General features: G+C 49.1%; 1 protein-coding gene across 1 annotated transcript in view; it reads right to left on the reverse strand.

Annotated features, from left to right (window-relative positions):
* The window catches only part of DSCAM (DS cell adhesion molecule), a 441,606-nt gene that overhangs the window by 93,741 nt on the left and 328,158 nt on the right, over window positions 1–19,707 (reverse strand). Inside the window, exons 14-15 of the mRNA XM_058834121.1 lie at window positions 18,435–18,563; window positions 2,217–2,384 (exon numbers count right to left, since the gene is read on the reverse strand). Of these exons, the coding sequence (XP_058690104.1) occupies window positions 2,217–2,384; window positions 18,435–18,563 (297 nt within the window). The remainder of the gene's footprint in view (window positions 1–2,216; window positions 2,385–18,434; window positions 18,564–19,707) is intronic.

Genomic DNA, 19,707 nt, shown 5'->3' on the forward strand with positions numbered 1-19,707 from the left:
AAAATCCTGACTTTTCCTCAAAAAAAAACCACAATTTTTTTTCACAGACCTGAATACTTAGGTGCTCCCAACACACCATATGGAGATGTTAAATAAGAAGTCATTTGTTTTACATACTTAATGTCATACAGAGTTTGTGGCAAGGACATAAAGAAAACCCAGATAATCCCCATTTCCTCTATTGATTTCAGTATTAGCAATGGCCATAATGCTTCTTTTTTTCTGACAGGCATTAGTGCAAGTGTGTACTGGCATCAATTTTCCAACACATGAGCTAATTGGGGTTGTATGGAAAGAAGGATATGGTCTGCAAGCTTTGAAATCATTCCATCCTTACCTATCTTTTTGCCACAGAGACCTTTTACAGGTTTCTTTATAATAGAGATATTTCTTTGCAATATGTAACACAGAATCTGTGCCCTCCCCCCCTTTCCAAGTTGCTTGGTTTTTATCTTGTGTTTCTTGGACCTTTATTTTGCTCCCTGCTCATTACCTTCTCTCTCAGCCCCTGCACCCATGCTGTTTTCTACTGCCTGCTGTAAAAGGAGAGAACAGAAGTAAACAGTGATCAAAAAAATTATATTCCTATACTTTGTGCATCCCCTGAAATAAAAACCCAGGAGAAAAACATCACAAACTGCCTAAGCCTGACCTCCTCTCTCCCAGTCCTTCCCTAGGTAGATCAGTGACTTTTGAATACAGTTCCACACTGCTGGTCTTTTTCTACCAACAAACAGCTCCTCAAAAGACAGCAACAAAAGGATCATTTATTCTGAAACCTGGTTACAAAGAACTGAATAAAATGTGATGTTAACGTTCCACCCTGCTCATGGGGAAGCTGTATTTTTTTATTCCAAGGGCAGCTGCTGATCCTGACAACTTAATTACCAGTCAGGAAAAACTTGGCAAGTAAAAAACATTCCAAGCATGGGTGAATAAGGGAGCATGAAAGAGCTGATCCAAGACCCAGCTCTCTATTTTGCACAAGGAAGGATGGGCATTTTTGGGTTATAGATGACTCTGGCTGGAAGAATGCATAGTCTGTTTTCACTAGTGATTTCACTTTTTTTTTTGCATAAAGGAAGAGAAAATTTCTGATAAAAAAATAAGTATTTTTCAAACAAACTATTCACTCTTAAATCTGTTCACTGCATGCTTTCCTTCTGTTGGAATGATGATAAAAGAAATGCAGCTTACACTGTCTCCAGCTTATTCTGCTTTCCACTGTGAGCTCTTGTGTCCTGTTCCTACTCAGAAAGTCCCTCAGAATGAAAACCATGTTGTCCTGACAAGGAATGTGTTTTTATTGTAGGAAAATCACAGAGAAAATAAGTGGGAATTACACAGTTGTTCAAAGGAGCTGAACTAAAAATCAGTCTCTGGGTGTTCAAATCCAAGACAGATGTGAATCATGAAAGAGAAGGGGAGTTTTCACTGCCAGGACACTGTCACCATGCTGTTGTCTCTAAACTCCCAGGAAGGGAGCAGTGCTGACTTATCATAAGGTAAAGAAAGGCAGAAATTCCATGTACATGAGAATGGCTCCAGCCACCAGAGGGAAAATGCCCACACAGTACTCCTGGGGCTGATGCAGAAGAATAAAAGGTTAAAGGTAAAAATAAAGGTCAGACTTGATGATCTTGGAGGTCTTGTCCAACTTAAATGATTCTGTGATTCTGTAGTACAACAGAACAAAGATCAGGGGGATGACATTAACAAGTGAAAGCCAAGAGACAAACAGAGGCCAGAAAAATAAATGGTGGGTGGGTTGAGTGAGGGAATAATCAAATGAAAGTTGGGTTGAGTGAGGGAATATTCAAATGAAGAGTTAATCTCAAAAGGGAGAAATTTAAATTATTTACCTACACTAGTATATAAACATGTATGAAAAGCCACGATACCCACAGGGTAAGCACCACTGCTAAAAACAGGATATTGCTGATTGAGTAGCCTCACTGTAGATACAGGTGTGTTATTCCAAGATCTCAAGCTGAAAATCTGGAGCACAATGTCTTCTTTGGCCACTAGATGCCACTGAACAGCTTTAATTACAGCCCTGCACAATGAAGTTGCAAAAGTCACAATGTTCTATGGGAATAACTCAGTATTCCTTTTGATACAGCTGCAGCCACATAAACAGCATTTCATGCAACAATTCCTGTCATCAAAGAGAGATAATTCCCAGAAAATTTAGAGGTTTCAAAGCCAGGGCATACCTGCTTCATCAGTGGTGATGGTGAGCTCGTTGCTGGCCTCGCTTTTGCCGATGCGGTTCTTGGCGTACATGCGGATGTTGTACGTGGAGGACGGGTGCAGGTCAATGATGGTGGCTTGGTTTAGCTGCGGGGAAACGTCTCTGGTTCTCTGGACAGAATCCCAAGAGTCTGTTTGATAAGAAATATCAGTAGAAACAGACAAATAAATGGTGGTATTCATGCGGATAATACAAGCACGAAGTTACACTGTTTCATGCTGTCGCTGTGTTAATCCAGAAAACACATTTTGCTCCAAGCAAATCCAGTGATCCCTTATTTGACAGCACTCCTGACTGCTCCAAAGGTGCTGCTGAGAACAATGAGATCTTAGCTCTGGGGTCATCAGCAAATCCACAGAAATAGCTACTCTTTGAGGAGGTGGTGAGAGCAGCAAAGATTCCCCAGTTTTTGTGATTTTTTTTACCATTGAGACATTGGAACAACTGCACAAAAATGGGAGTTGCTGCCCCAAAGGGATCTTCACTCAGTGAAAAAGTTGGTTTTGTCAAAAAGAAAGGGAGGGAAGGGAGTTAATAAACAGGAATGGCTCAGGGGAGACCTCATCACTCTCCACAGCTCCCTGACAGGAGGGTGCAGACAGGTGGTGACTGGCCTGTTTTCCTGGCCAACAAGTGACAGGATGAGAGGACACAGCCTCAACCTGTGCCAGAGGAAGGTCAAGTTGGATATCAGCAGGAATTTCTTCATGGAAAGGATGGTTAAGCATTGGAAGTGTCGCCCTGAAAACTCAGCTTCTGAGCTTGCTGACATGGTTTTCTAAAGACTTTCCCAGGACAGTAACTGTAAACATAGATATGTGTACATTCTTTCTGTTACACGTCTTGTGATGGGCATCTCTCATAGCCAGTGCAGTGAGAAAGTGTTATCCTGACCACCCAATCCCTGGCTGTGGTCAGGAGCCTATAAATCCTGGGGGGAAAAATAAACTCTCTCTTCTCTTCACCACACCTCGACCTGTGTCCATGTGATCTATTCATCTTCAGCGGTAACATGTTTTCATTTGTATTTCTTCCTTAGCCTTTCTGGCTAAGGACTCATATTTATATTTCCTTTCTAATTCTATCTACCCAACACTTCAGGACAAAGGATGCTGGAGGACAGAGGTTGATCTCAGTGCAGGTGGGGGCTGCCCAAAGATGTTTGGAGTACCCATCCCTGGACGTGTCCAAGGAAGGCCTCTGACAAGGACTCCATGGACTGGGAGGGCTTTTCCAACCTCAGCGATTCTGTAATTCTGTGAAAGTTACCCCAGAAGAAGGAAAAACTAATCCTGCAGAAACCTCCTGCCCTGGAGGAGCCCCGAGGCTGGAGGTGCCAACAGTGGGCTCCAGGCACGGCTGCTGAGCACGGAGCCCTGAGGGGCTGCCCAGCAGGAGCAGCACAGCCCCAGGGCTGCAGGGCTGGGCCAGCACTGCCTGTGTGCTCATTTGGGGTCTTTGGGGGCACCAAAACCCTGAGCAGCTGCTCCAGCAAGGATCTGTCAGGAGCAGCACAGAGCTGCTCGTGCTGGAGCAGAGCTGAGGCATTCCTTGCACAAGGATGCTCAAGGCAGGCAGGACCGGTGAGGAACACACCCAGCCTGGCTCCAGGGACAGAACTCTGAGAGGTTTTTCTTCAGGAAGTGATTCTTCTCTGTGAGGGAGGGGAAGCTCTGACACAGTGTGCCCAGAGAGAGACTGCGGCCACCCCATCACTCAAGTGTCCCAGGCCAGGTTGGACACTGGGGCTGGAGCCACCTGGGATAGTGGAAGGTGTCCCTGCACATGTGTCACAATGCGATGAGGGAGAGATGCCTTTGCCCTGATTAAGAGGCAAATGAGACCATAGGACATCAACAGAGGGATTTTATTCAACAGCATGGGTTTGATTGCACAAGAAGTGTGAGGTATGGAGAGAGAAAGAAAGAGGAAACGTGTCAGAGACAGGGAGACAGAGAAGGAGATAATCAGCTGGAACTACACGAGCTTTAAGGTCCCTGCCAGCCCCAGCCGTTCTGTCAGTGTAGAAGTTGTACAGACTCCAGAAGTGACTCCACAGCTGCTTTCTGCTGAGCAGGCCCTGGGCAGGGACAGGGGAGTAGAGGGTGCACAGCTTTAGCCACAGGGGCAGATGCAAGGTCCTTCTGGTGGAGGTTTAGTGTGCAAAACACAAGTGACAATGGTGAGAAGAGCCTTTGCAGCACCTTTACAGCCACAGCAAGGCTGGGAAGGAGCAGCCGCTGCTCCTCAGCCACTCGCGTGGCCTTCCTAACCCAGCCCTTGGCTCCTTGGCCATGGGGCGGGCTGGCTTGGCTGGCACCGCTGCCCAGCCCTGCTGCAAAGACTTCCCATCACACTTCTCTCTCAGCCCTGCTGCAAAGTCTTCCCATCACACTTCTCTCTCCAGCCCTGCTGCAAAGGCTCCCAGCACACTTCTCTCTCAGCCGGCCTCAACGGGCGCCCTTCGTTTGCCTGCAGAGAGCAGGGCCAGCCCTGCCCTGCCGGGAACTCTCCCGCTGCCGCTGGGGCTCAGCACTCCCTGCTCACAGGGGACTCACTGGCACCCAGCGTCAAAACACACGGGGACCTCTGAGAGACAGGACAGCAAATCTGGAGACTCTTTTCTTGTGTCTTACAAACTTCATTAGAAAATACACAAATTCATCAGTAATTGGAACAGTTCTGTCTTTCTTCAGTTATTTTTTGGGAAATTATAATGTATCATAATTACAACATGTTGTATATTCATGTTTTTATATCATAGACTGTAATATAAATATACAATACGTAATAAAAATAAATTTGCTGGTTTTACTTCTTAATTAAATTTTTCATTTTTAAAATTCTTCTTCTTTTTTTTATTCTCCTTGTTCTAACTACTCTTCTTCGCTATTCTAACTATTCTTCTCTGTTTCTTCCATGTGTTTCTAAATTCTTCTTACTCCTATTACTTCTCCTATGTATTTTTAAATTCTTATCCCTATTACTCTTCCTCTATTTTAAAATTCTTATTACTCTTCTTATATGTATTTTAAAATTATTCTTCTTCATCTGCTTTGTCATCATCTTCATCTTTTTCATTCTTTGTCTTCTCTGTCATCTTCATTTTCATTGTCTTCTTCGTCGTCTTCGTCCTGTCTTTTTCTTCTTTGCCACTGTCTTGGAGTGGTTTATGCTGAAAGTCTGTTCCAGAAGCCTCTGCTTTATGCCCAAGAAATAATTGTTGCATCTTCCAGGCCCAGGGCCGGGTGTGTGGGAAGGGGGAGCTTTGGGCTCTTTGGGTGAGCATTTTCCAAGCCTCACTGCCCAGATGTTCCGTGTGCTGCACGGTTCGGTTTGGCTGGGCTTGCTTGGTTTTTTAGCCCGTAAAAAGCTTTTCCCTTCCCTGGGCTGAAGGAGCTGCAGCAGCGATCTTTCTTTCAGCTCCTTGAGCTGAACTGAACAGCCACTGCTCCAGCACCAGAGGAGTGGGACCGGCAGGAGTGGGGCCGTCCTGTTCCAGCCCCAAGCCTCGGGGAGCTGAGCTGGGCAGAGAAAGCACAGCAAGAGACTCCAGACGATCTGCTTGGACTGCCCTGGACAGGAGGTCAGTGCCAGAGAGCCACCAGGGCTGTGCCTCCTGCTCCCTGGAACTCATCCAGGGAATCTCCACTTCACTTGGCGTGAAAGATGGCTCCATCTCACACCCCGTGTCAGGAAAAGGGATTTCTTCAATGCTTGCCCCATTCTCCAGGAGTTTTTGGTTCTTTGTAGGGCAGGGGGGAGAGTTCTGTGAGTATTCTGTTGTTAATTAACTGTTGGCTTTGTTTTTTTTTCACTTCCCTCCATTGGTATTCATTTTCTGTTTGTGGAGGGGGACAGTAGAAACCCTTTGGAGGAGACTATTCTTTGTGGAGCGTCCTCTCTTAAATTTGTTTCAAAACTGAGGCAATCATCTTCATTGCCTTCTTCATCACCATCTTCATCTTCTTTGCCTCCTTTTTTTATTCCTCTGGAAGTGGCCTCAGGCAGGGACACTGGAACAGCCTCTGTGGTGCCCGCAGCGCCCACATGAAGCAGGAGGGACATTTCCTAGGGGCAGCCAGCTGCTCTCTGGGGGCCCTGGCTCCCAGCCGGGGGGGCTGTGCAAGGCAGGAACTGAGCTCTTTTCCATTTTGGCTGTGACTACTGATTCTGCCTTTACAGCCAACCACTGCTGGAGGGCATAGACTTCTTTCAGCTGCTGTTTCAGTGCCTGGATCTCCTACAGCACCTGGCTCAGGATCTCCCCGGTCTGTGGGAGTCTGTGAGGCAGGAGAGGTGCTAGGCAGGGCAGGTGCTGCCTCTGCTGTGACCTCCACATCCATGGGGCTGGGAGAGCTGGGCTATGTTTCTTCTACAGTCATCTGTTGTTGGAAGACATACTCTTCCAGCTTCTGCCTCATGTGATGGAAGTCCATCAATCCCTGGATCAGGAATGCCTCGGTGATGTTCTGATCCTGGCATGGTGAAGACTGGCTGCTGCTCGGGGTGTTGGAGGGACACTGTGTAGCAATGTGCTATGACCAGGTCCCTGAGGCTGCCTGTGTGTTCCCATCTGGAGCTCACTGCTAAAAGCTGACAATGGAATATGAGACGGGTCCTTGTTTGGATATCCAAAAGCTTTATTGCCTTGAAGGGGGTCCAGGGACAAGAACAAAAGTGGGTGGAGGATCCAGGGTTATATGTAAGCAAGAGGGGGCGGATCAGAGTCCAGTGGGAACAGGGGAAAACAGTGCAGATGTGGGGTTAGGGACAGGAACAACCAACAGGAAAACACGAGTGGAAAACCCAGGCCAATGGGGATCAAGAGAAGAGAGAAGATTCTAGGGATTAACCATACAAGGTTATGGGGGCTGAACTGGGGTGACATCAACTTGATAAACCAGTGCAGGAATCAGCTTAACAGGACATTAACATATAGCTGCAAAGACCTGTGGGAGAGAGGCCTCTCACCCCACCTCAGGAGGGGCTATTTATTGCTTCCTTTCCAAAATTGGGGTATGGGTTTTTTAATCACAGGCCCTTGGGCCTCCACAACACTGTGGGGGCTCTGTGTCCCTCCTGATGGCAGCTCCTCACTGACAACAGAAGGAGCTGCTTCCTTTACCTGCTCTGGAGTAAGAGGCTCAGGCACCTCTTCCTCCTCAGCAGATCTAGACAGGGCAGCACCTGTCGGCTCGGACTCTGTGGGACAGCCTGGGACAGGAGAGCTCCTGCTGCTGCCACCTACATGGCCAAATGGCCAGGAGAGCTGGCCTGTGCTCCTTCCACAGCCATCCATTGTTGGATGTCGTACTCTTCCTCCACCTTCTGCCTCAGTTTGTAGGCCTCTATCGTTTCCAGGATCATTATCTCCTCGGGGATGTTCTGATCCTGGCATGCTGAAGATGGGCTGGAGGCCGTGGTGTTGTAGGGAACACTCTGAGCTCTGTGTCCCTGCTGACAGCACCACCTCACTGACAGCAGAAGGAGCTGCTACCTTTACCTTGTCTGGAGCAAGCAGCTCAGGTGGCTCTTCCTCCTCATCAGCTCTGGACAGGGCAGCAGCTCCTGGCTCGGACTCTGTGGCACTGTCCAGGGCAGGAAAGGTGCTGGGAAGGGCAGGTGCTGCATTTACTGCCACCTCCACAGCCACATGGCTGATGGAGCTGGGCTGTGTTTCTTCTACAGCCACCCAGAGCTGGAGGTCATACTCTTCCTCCCGATTCTGCCTCAAGTGATGGAACATGACCAGTGACAGAAGCAGGATCTCCTCAGTGATGTTCTGATCCTGCCATACTGAAGAACGGCTGCAGCTCATGGTGTCAAAGAGGACACAGGGTGGTCTCAGTGTCCCTGCTGATGGCACCTCCTCACTGAAAACAGAAGAAGCTGCTGCATTTACCTCCTCTGCAGTGAGAGGCCCAGGCAGTTCCTCCTCATCAGTTCTAGACAAGACAGCAGCTGCCAGCTCAGCCTCTGTGGGACTGCCTGTGACAGGAGAGTCAATGGGCAGGGCAGGAACTGCCTCTGCTGCCACCTCTATGCCATTGAGGCTGGGAGAGCTGGGCTGCGTTTCTTCCACAGCCATCCACTGATGGAGGCCATACTCTCCCTCCAGCTTCTGCCTCTGGTTGTACACCCCCATCAGATCCAAGCTCATGAACTCCTCAGTGATGTTCTGATCCTGCCATGCTGAGGCCTGGCTGCTGGTCAGGGTCTCAAAGGGGACCCAAAGTGGGCTCTGTGTCCCTGCTGAAGGCAGCTCCTCACTGATAACAGAAGAAGCTGTTGCCTTTTCCTCCTCTGGAGTGAGAAGTTCAAGCAGTTCCTCCTCATAAGCTTTGGACACGGCAGCAGCTGCTGGCTCAGCCTCTGTGGGACTGCCCAGGACAGGAGAGGCACTGGGCAGGGCAGGCACTGCCTCTGTTGTCACCTCCATGACCACAGGGCTGTGAGACCTTGGCTGTGTTTCTTCCACAGCCATCCATTGTTGGACATCATACTCTTCCTCCAGCTTCTGACTCAGGTGATGATACAACACCAGCCCCTCCATCAGGAATTCCTTGGTGAAGTTCTGATCCTGCTGTGGTGAAGAATGGCTGCAGGTTGGGGTGCTGAAGCAGACACAGGGTGGGCTCTCTGTCCCTGCTGATGGCATCTCCTCACTGATAACAGAAGGAGTTGTTGCCTTTACTTCCTCTGAAGTGAGAAGCTCAAGCAGCTCTTCATCCTCATCAGCTCTGGATAGGGCAGCAGCTGTCAGCTTGGCCTCTGAGGAACTGCTGGTGTCAGGAGAGGTGATAGGCAGGGTGGGCACTGCCTCTACTACCACGTCCGTGACCACAAGAATGTGAGAACTGGGCTGTGTTTCTTCCACAGCCATCCATTGTTGGAGGTTATACTCTCCCTCCAGCTTCTGCCATAATTTGTACACCTCCACGAGCTCCAGGATCAGGAGCTTGTCAGTGATGTTCTGATCCTGCCAATCTGAACCCTGGCTGCTGGTTGGGGTGTCAGAGGGGACACAGGGTGGGCTCTGTGTCTCTGCTGATGGCACCTCCTGACTGATAATAGGAGTTGCTTCATTTACCTCCTCTGCAGTGAGAGGCTCAGGCAGTTCCTCCTCATCAGTTCTGGACAGGGCAGCAGCTGCTGGCTCAGCCTCTGTGGGACTACCCAGGACTGGATAAGCACTGTGCAGGGCAGATGCTGCCTCTGCTTCCACCGCTGAGCCCACAGGACTAGGAGGGAGGGGCTCTATGTCTTCTGCGGCCATCCATTGTTGGAAGTTATTCTCTTCATCCAGTTTCTTCCTCAGATTATAAGCCTCCATGAGTCCCTCAATTCGGAACTCCTCGGTGATGTTCTGATCCTGGCAGGGTGAAGCCTGTCTGCTGGTCAGTGTGTCAAAGGGGACACAGGGTGGGCTCTGTCTCCCTGCTGATGGCACCTCCTCACTGAAGAGAGAAGGAGCTGCTGCCTTTAACTGATCTGGAGTGAAAGGCTCAGGTGGCTCTTCCTCATCTGCCCTGGACAGGGCAGCAGCTTCTGGTTTGGCCTCCACACTGCTGTCCGGGGCAGGAGAGGAGCTGATCAGGGCAGGCGCTGCCGCTGCTGCCACCTCTGTGCCCTTGGGGCTGGGAGATCTGGGGTGTTTTTTTTCTACATCCATCGATTTTTGGAAGTCATACTCTCCCTCCAGCTTCTGCCTCAATTTGTATACCTCCATCAGTTCCAGGTTCATGGTCTCCTCAGTGGTGTCCTGCTCCTGGCACGGTGAAGCCTGGGTGCTGGTCATCGTCTCAAAGAGGACACAGGGTGGGCTCTCTTTCTTTGTTGATGGCACCTCCTCACTGGCTACAGAAGGAGCTGCTGCCTTTATCTCCATTGGAGTGAGAGGCTGAGGCACCTCTTCCTCTTCATCAGTTCTGAACAGGGCAGCAGCTGCTAGCTTGGCCTCCATGGTGCTGCCAGGGACAGGAGAGGTGATGGGCAGGGTAGGTGATGCTTCTGCTGACACTTCCAATGCTGCAGGGCTGTGAGACCTTGGCTGTGTTTCTTCCACAGCCACCCATGGTTGGAGTTCATACTCTTCCTCCAGCTTCTGCCTCCGTTTGTACACCTCCACCAGTCTGTCCTCTGTGATATTTGGATCCTGGCATGGTGACCCCTTGCTCATGGTGTCAGAAGGAACATGGGGTGGGTTCTCTTTCTCTGTTGATGGCACCTCTTTACTGACAACAGAAGGATCTGCTGTCTTTACCTCCTCAGGAGTGAGAGGCTCAGCCAGCTCTTTCTCCTCAGCAGCTCTGGACAGGGCAGTAGGTGCCAACTTGGCCTCTGTGGGACTGCCTGTGACAGGGGAGATGATGGACAGGGCAAGCACTGCCTCTGCTGCCACTTCTGTGCCCATGGGGCTGGGAGTCCTTGGCTGTGTTTCTTCTGCAGCCATCCATTGTTGAACTTCATAGTCTACTTCTAGCTTGTGCCTCACTTCGTACTCTTCTATCAGGTGGATGGGACTGCCCAGGACAGGAGAAGCACTGGGCAGGTCACGTGATGCCTCTGCTGCCACCTCTGTGCTCTTGGGGCTGGAAGACCTGGGTCGTGTTTCTTCCACAGCCATCCATTGTTGGATGTTATTCTCTTCATCCAGTTTGTACACCTCCATGAGTCCCTCAATCAGGAGCTCCTCGGTGATGTTCTGATCCTGGCGTGGTGAAGCCTGCCTGCTGGTCAGGGTCTCGAAGGGGACCCAAGGTGGGCTCTGTGTCCCTGCTGATGGCATTGCGTCACTGACAACAGAAGGAGCCGTTGCCTTTACCTCTCCTGGAGTGAGAGGCTCATGCAGCTCTTCCTCCTCATCAGCTCTGGACAGGGCAGCGCCTATTAGCTTGGCCTCTGTGGGACTGCCCAGGACAGGAGAGGCACTGGGCAGGGCAGGTGCTGCCTCGGCTGCCAGCCCTGTGCCCTCGGGGCTGGGAGAGCTTGTCCCCACCAGGGGACAAGGCTCAGCCTCCTTGCTCCTCAGTGGTTGCAAGGGTCTCTCCTGGATCTTGGAGCTGATGTCGTGTCTCGATTGGGATGGCTCCTGGCTGCTCTCATGCTCCTCCCGTGTGGACAGTTTTCTGTCACTCATATCTGCCCCTTGGGGCAACTCTTGGCATCCGGCATCTGGTCTTTTTGACAGCTTATTGACATTGCTGTCTCTCACTTCGGACAATTCTGCTTCTCTGCTGTCTTTCGACTGGGAGACATGGGAGCGCACTTCTTGTTCCGATGGTGATAGTTTTACATACCTCTCACCTTCCCTTTGAGATGGCTCTTGGATATCATCCTGAGAAATGTGGGAGTGCACATTTTCCCTCGGTGAGAGGTCTTGTTGCCTCTCATCTGCCCTCTGGGACATCTCCTGGGCATTGTCCCATTGAGAGGTGTGGGAGTGCTCATCTTCCCAAGATGAGATACCTTGGTATCTCCCACCTTCCCTCTGGTCCTGCTCTCGGATGTCGTCCCATTGGGAATCCTCTGGGACACTCGCATGTCTCCGTAAGCACAGCTCATGGGATCTCTCGTCTTCTTCCCATTCCAACTCCTGCTGCTCACTCATATCTATTTCCAATTGGAATATCTCTTGGGTTGTGACACATTCTTCCCATTCGAGCACCTCTTGGTATATCTCACCATCCTCTTCCCACTGGTGCAGCTCTTGGACTCTGGTAGTTTCTTCCCATTCACAGAGCTCTTGGTGTGTCTCACTGCAGTACTGGGAAACCTCTTGAACTCTCATATGTACCTGGCATTGGTAGAACTCTTGGCTCCTCCTGGCTTCCCACTGAGAAATTTCTTGGACTGTCGTTACTTGCTGTTGGTACCTGTTTCTCGCTGTCATCTCTTCCCTCTGGGAAAGCTCCTCATCACTATCACTTTCCCTCTGGGAAAGCTCTCGGTCCATATTGGTGAAGGGCTTCTCCTCCTCCTCAGTCCCTGTCAGTGGCAGGACTGACCTGACCACTGCCCCTGACCACTGCCCGCTGGGGGCTTCCAGCCAGCTGGCCAAAGGACTGGGGGACCAGGAATTGGAGTTGGCTTTGTCCTTGTTGCTATTGGCATCTGTCGTTATCAGTGTCTATCGCTATTGGCATCTAGCGCAGATGGATTCAGGGAGCTGCTTCCTCTTGAGAGAGCGGCTCTCCTGGGACTGGGCACCCCAGGGCTCTGCGCCCCTTGGATCCCCTCAGCCAGGCTGGGGCTCCCTGATGTCACAAAGCTCTCTGGCCACCACCGTGTCCCGCGTCACAGAGGGCCCTGACCCCACGCGCCCGTGTCACCAAGGGCCACCCCCGGCAGCCCAAGACCAGCGCAGCGGGCAGGAAGCGGCCCGGAGCAGCCCCCGGACCCCCTGGTGGCCTTGTGGCCCCTGCTGTGCCCAGAGCCCTGAGAGGCTTTGGCCACGCTGGCACACGTGTGCCAGCCCCAGCCCCGCACTGCAGAGCCCGGCCTTTGCAGCCTGCGCTGGGCCGGCCACGAGCAATTGGCCTTTGCAGCGACGTGCCGGGGAGCTGTGGGCAGCGGCTGCAGGTGCCGCGGGAGGCCGGGGAGCAGGGCTGGCCCTCAGGGCTGTGCCCGGCCAGCGGGGCTCGTCGCTGCCTTCCTTCAGCAGTGACACGCAGGGGCACCGAGCGCAGCCGCGGCGCCTTGGCCGGGCCCGGGGAGCTCAGCGGCCCAGGGGCACCACGCGAGGCCGGGGCCACCCGGCTCGGGGCAATGGCTGCGGCCCCGACTCTCGCAGCTCTCCCCTCGGCCGTGCGGCGCCACGGGGCCAGAGCCCGGGCCCGGGGCTCGCTCCCTGCTGCCAGCAGGGCGCTGCCGAGGGCTCCCCGCCCGCCGGGGCCGGGGCCGGCCGCTGAGGGAGCGGCGCCGCCATTGCTGCCGCCCTCAGGGGCTCTGAGGGGAGCGCGGCTCCCGCCGGCCCCGCTCCGCCCGCACGGGCAACAAAAGCACGGAGCACAGACACACGGCGCTCCAAGTGTGTCCGTGCCCTTCCAAAGGCATTCGGACGGGGCTGGGCTCGGCTGCGGCAGCGGCAGCATCGCCACACGGCTGCTCCCGGGCCAAATCCCCCGTGCAGATACCGGGGCTGTGCGAAGCGACACCAAACACACGGGGGTCAGTCTCTTTGGGACAAAGAAACGCACTTTGGGAGTGTTTTAGCCTCCTTGAGGATCAAACCTATTTTCGATGGCACTCGTCTGTTGTACCTGGAGTTCAAAAGATTCAATAAATAAATAATTATGAACGTGTGTGGTTCAAAAGTCATAGAGAGGTTGTTAGGAGCAACACGTCTACACACGAAAGATTAATTAAAGAAAAACAGCGCTATAAAAAACTTAGATAGTTTTGTCTCTTGTTGTTCTTATGTTTTTAAACTTTTAAATTTGTTTCCTGTGCTCTTTATTTTGGAAACATTGCAGCAAAACTGAGCAACATCTGAGAAAAAAAATCAATATTTGGGTGCTATGCTTCGGTGTGGAACTCCCGGAGGATTCACACGCTTCAGACCTGTCTGTGCACAAAAGCACCTCTGGTTCCCGAGGCTGCACGGCAGCACACAAGGAGTAAAATCAGAGTTACTCCTGATTTCATCGCCTTGCCGTGCATCATTTATCCAGAACCTCCTCCAAGTTCACTGAGTGAGAGGAGACAGATCAAGTGTGGTTTGGATAATCTGTTTTCTCTCAAATTTTCCCACTCCTGGCACAGCTTTGAAGTGCCAGCCTGGAGGTGGGACCATGCCTGATGTCCCCCAAGCCTCTCCTCTGGCCCTGCAGGGCACCTCCACCATGAACAACTCCTTTTCCCATTGTGGGAGTCTCCTTTGGTGTGGAAAAGAAAGAAAGGAGAATTCCTGCCCTCCCCTCTCTCAGGGCTGCGGAAGTGCTCAAACTTCATTCCTGCTGTTCCCACAGAGAGGAACACTGGCCTAGGGACTCTGCTCTTGGGTATTGGGCAAGGGAGAAGGGAAACACCTGGTTGTCCCTATAGATAGAAGAAATGGGTGAACATCCCATCCCAAACAGTCATGTGGGATTTCTTTGCCATCCTTCAGTCGTTCTTACTTGGTTTTGGAAAGCAGAGAGAAGGAGAGGGCCTAAGAAAAGAGCAATCCTTCTGTACCCCCTGGCAGGAGGGGACAGCCGGGGGGGTCGGGCTCTGCTGCCAGGGAACAGGGACAGGAGGAGAGCTCAGGCCTCAGGCTGGGCCAGGGGAGGCTCAGGGTGGACAGCAGCAGGAATTTGCCCATGGAAAGGGAGCTCAGGCCTTGGCAGGGGCTGCCCAGGGAGCTTTGCAGTGCCCATCCCTGGAGGTGTCACCTGGACGTGGCACTCAGGGCTCTGGGCTGGGGACAAGGTGGGAATGGGTCACAGGTTGGACTCGATGGTCCTGGAAGTCATTTCCAGGGTCATCTGCCTGTTGTGTTTACAATAAATTATCCAGACATATAATAGGAAAAGGGATGGAAATCATCTAAACACACTGGCCCTACTTTTTCACCCAAGCATTGAATTGCTGCTGCTACTACAAAAAAAACACCAGAATTTATCAGTTTCAAGCATCTTGGTGTCTTTGTGAGTTGGCATCCTTCATTTCTGCCTTACTGCAGGCAGTGTTCCCCCTTTAACCTCTGCAGATTTCTGTGGGGATGTCCCTGGAGGCTCTCAGGAGTGTTTTACAGATGGGTCACTGTGGGCAGCGTTGCAGAAAGCTCAGCAGATAACACAGATGAGTTTAAAAATAGAAAGCTCACCCAGATACAAAGTATTTGCAGAAACTGTGTGAATTCTTTTGTAAGGGTTTGCTGGAAGTGGCACAAGTTGTCACAGTGGCACCTGCACTCAGCTGGTTTCAGGGCTTGTTTCCTTATCCAGGTGGCTTTGCTTAAACACAGAATATTTAGGAATCGACATTCAAGTTCTTTTGGTTAGTACTAAAATGTATTTTTACTTTGGTAACTGAGTTTGTCACAGCTTCCTCTGTGGGACATTTTCAGGAAAGGAATTTCAAAAAAGACCTGTTTGGTGTGGATATTGTATAAAATTTCCTTGGAGGATGATGAGATTTTTTTTTTTTTTTTTAAAATGTAGTCAAATTCCTGTAGTTTTCACTTGGTTGTTTCAAATAATGACCTCAGAGTGGCAGAACTCTGTGACTACTGAAATTACTACTTACTGGCTACTGAAATGAAAGAAAGATGTTTTAAAAATCCTGATGATTCTGTGTAGGTTAAGTAATGACACCATAAAGAAAGAACAAGATAAAAACCCAGTCTCCTCTCCATCTAAACATAGATTTCTATTGTCTACTTGTGATATGGACTTACAGGAGCTTCTTTTGATATCTGTACCCCTTTTTTTGAGGGTTAAAGTAAATCAGGTGTAATCCTTTTAAAATTAAGTCAGTCCAGATAGAAAATAATTTGTCTCAAGTTCTTTTTTTTTTTTTTTTTTTTTTAAATCTGTGTTAATAAGAAATAAGAAAAAAAAATTAACTTTATTTCAGGAAGGAAGGGAGGAAGGGAGGAAGGGAGGGAGGGAGGGAGGAAGGGAGGGAAGAAGGGAGGGAAGAAGGGAGGAAGGGAGGAAGGGAGGAAGGGAGGAAGGGAGGAAGGGAGGAAGGAAGGAAGGAAGGAAGGAAGGAAGGAAGGAAGGAAGGAAGGAAGGAAGGAAGGAAGGAAGGAAGGAAGGAAGGAAGGAAGGAAGGAAGGAAGGAAGGAAGGAAGGAAGGAAGGAAGGAAGGAAGGAAGGAAGGAAGGAAATTTTTAACTGTATTCTTTATTATGATCATAAAATGTGAAGTCTTGGTATTTCTCACTATTATGCAAATTACATACTTAAAGAATGATCTATTTAAAAATCACGTTTTAAGGAAAACTCTCAGCTTTCCTCCCGTTCCCAAAGGAAGGCTGAAGCTTTGGGCTCTTCCACGGGGAATTGGGATTTTGGGTTTTGAGGGATTTGGGGAAGCGGTCGCAGGCTCGGTCCGGCGCTGCCACCCGGTGGCCGTTTCTGGTACTGCAGCGGAACCCCCGCGGGTCCCGGGGAAGATTTTGGGAACGCGAAACTCTGCGGAAGCAGCGGGGAGCCGGGGGATGCCCCGATCACAGCAGAGCACAAGAAAGCGCAGTTAAACTGAACTGCTCAAAGTGTGCCCTTAAGACTGCCCTAATGACATAAAAACCTCAAAAGGATGCTGAGAGACACAAAGGAGGACCCACACCCCCTTTCCTGTCTCCAGAGCTCTTTCCACACCTCCGATGGAAAGGGCTGGAGGCTGCACAGGACTGGTCTCCATGAAGGGCCAGGTGTGAGTGTCACAGGTGAGTTTCTGAACAGGTAGGTGATGTCTCTAAGTACCAAAACGTGCTGAAACACCAAGTTCTTGCTATTCATAGCGCTCTGCAATGGCAACTTGACCCTACAGGACAGGCAACTCCACACTCCTTCCATGAAGTAACTAATTCCATTGGGGTAATTAATGTATCTTCTGTGTCTTAAGGGGTAGATATCAGCAGTGCTGAGCTAACATTGGACTCAATGATCTCAAAGGTGCTAACATTGGACTCAATGATCTCAAAGGTGCTAACATTGGACTCAATGATCTCAAAGGTCTTTTCCAACCTAATTTCTATGATTTTATGATGGGATATGTGAGGGCTGCTAAACATAGTCCATGCTTTCTTTGTGGTCACCTGTACCTTCTCTGGAACAGAAAAGTTTTCTTGATAGAGAAGCCTGAATTGTGCATCTGAGCTGAACTCATTCCTGAGTCCTCAGGAAAGCCAACAGAGGTGGAAAATTCTCACAAAACACAGCTGTGCAATTTACAGCTTCACTTTGGTCTTGGCGGGTTGTTCCTTGAATATATAATCTAGATCTCGTTCCATCACTTTAATATCGGGAAACTGAGAAGCTTTCTTAATTCTTCCGTTTTGTTCTAAATTCCCCCAACTACCCCATGCAAGTTCTCCATTAACCATCTTTGGTATTTCACCTTCTTGGTGATTTAATTAATGACAGAATTCATATGCAAGAATTCAAAGACCTAATCAGAGTTTCTCCATTCTGCCTCAGACTCTATAAAATGACATTTCTGTTGTTTGCAGTAAGAAGAAGATAATCTACTCTTGTTAGGACATGACCTCCAGGATTTGTCTTCAGATACAAAGAAATATTTTCTTTGATACCAATTCTGCCACTCCTTTTCCTTTCTTTAAGTTTTTAAACTTAAATAAATATATTGTGTCTTGGTATTTCCATCCAACCTGATGATGTTTCTTTTGCTGTCTTGCTCTTGTTTTATCATTCCATATTAGAGAGAAATCATTTTTCAATGCACGTTCATGGTGACACCCACTTAATCTTTGCCTGCATTCTGCATTATCACTTGAAAATATCAAACTAAATCTAACAAAGATGTTTTAGAGCTCTGAAATCCCTTCTTGTCACTGCTTCAATGGAAGGGAAGCACTTCAGTCATCCTAAATGGGGTTGTGCTGAGTTATATCTTTGTTAAATATTTGTTATTGTATTTGAGAAATACAAGAGGTGTTTTAGTGTAAGAAAAGAGTTGGTCAGGCAACAATAACTTTCAAAAACTTTTCTGGAGCAGGTGAGTGGTTGGAAAGAAAGGAAAACAATCAAAAAGAAAACAGAGCCCAGAAACTTCTAGGTGAGCATATCCCTTTAAGGCTTCCTTTCCCAATCTGCATCTCCAAAGCTGCGATTCCTGACTTCAGTGGAGAATTTCCACGTCTCATCTTTCAGGTATATTATCAATTTCTCCTCTACATTATTGATTTCATCTACAAAGCCAGGGCTAAAATGATTACTGATGATTCAACACCCTTGAAAATATCTACTAATGAAAACATCACAAAAGTTTTGCCTCAGTAAATATAGCATGAAGTGGTAAAAGGGAAAAGCAGCAATTGCTAAATCTGATGTCTTCACCATAAAACAAACTAAAAGAACAACAAATGAAGATAAATTTTTCTATGGAAGATTAAACACACCATGATAAAAAATTCCATCAGGCAGTTTCAATTTATGTATTTCCTTTTACAACACAAACTGGTGGTGAATGACCAGCAAGGGGAATTCCTGAGATTGTTCCTTACCTGACTTGTTCTTGCACTCGATGTCGTAGCCGGTGATGGGGCTGTTGCCATCGAAGCCCATGGTCCACCTGAGGGCGATGCTCCGAGCTCTCACCTCCCGGATCTCTATCTCAGGGGGGTCGGGGGGTTCTGGGCAAACACACACACACAGCTGTGCTCAGAACAGAGCCCATCCTCTGAACAGGGGCACACCAACCAGCTCAGCCTTCCTGCCATTTCTCTGGGCTCTCATGGGGACCCTGATCCTGGTAATCACCTGCTGGAAGTATCTTCAACTCAGAGCCACTGGTGTCATCTTGAATACTGGCTCCTCTTTAACCTTCTTGGTTTCATTCCCTTAAAAGCCTTCTTGGTTGCATTTCCAGCTCAGACTTTCACTCCAGGAAAGATGTTTTACCTCAAACACCACCTTTCCCTGATTCTTCTGTCAGTGATTTTACTAAAAAAGTGATTGTAGAAATGGGAGTACTAAACTCAAAAGTGCTAAATTTGGCAGGGAGACAAACTAAAATTTCTGTCTCTTTAAGCATGTTTGAAAGTCTTATTTTAATAACAGAATAATTTGATTAAATCACTCTAAAAGCTCTTTCTTCCTCCAAAGTTAATGTTGTAAATAACCAGCACCAACACCCATTCTAATGTCCCTTTAAATTGTCATGGCAGCTTAGATGAGCAGTGGTGGAACTGGGAGCCTGTCCCTAAACTCCACCTGAATATTTCAACAGGGCTGCCTTAGGCATTCTCTGCAATCTGCTGCTACTTGGAATCAAGGGCAGGGAGAGAGAAATCTGCAAGTTGCAGGAATTTGTTGTGTGAGAGGCACAGGAGGAACAAGCACCACGTGGGAATGAGCAGTGGCCGGTGGCTGAGTCCTGCCTGTGCCCTGCACCTCAAATATTGTCACCTCTCCAGGACTTGCTGTTTCTGCCCTGTGCAGGGGGAACCCCAGCCCCAGGCAACCTAAATTCCTAGAGTTTGGATTGTGCAAACTGCTCACAATTTATTTTGACAGATGAAACTTGAAATATTTTGCTTTAAGTTCCACAGTAGGTTTAACATTTCTCTAGAGATGAAGTGAGATCACTTTTGCTTTATTTCAGACCTGGGTTCGAGGCACATTTGTTCTTTAAAATCAAATGCAACCTGCTCTCCCTCAATCTTCCATATCCACAGTCCTTACTGAAGAGATTCGTTTTAAGTATCTTTGGGAATTACCAACTACAGTATTTAAGAAAAAAATTCTAATAAATTTGTATAGATCTAGAAGGACTCA

The sequence above is a fragment of the Poecile atricapillus genome, chromosome 1 (assembly GCF_030490865.1).
Source record: "Poecile atricapillus isolate bPoeAtr1 chromosome 1, bPoeAtr1.hap1, whole genome shotgun sequence".
Classification (NCBI taxonomy): Eukaryota; Metazoa; Chordata; class Aves; order Passeriformes; family Paridae; genus Poecile; species Poecile atricapillus.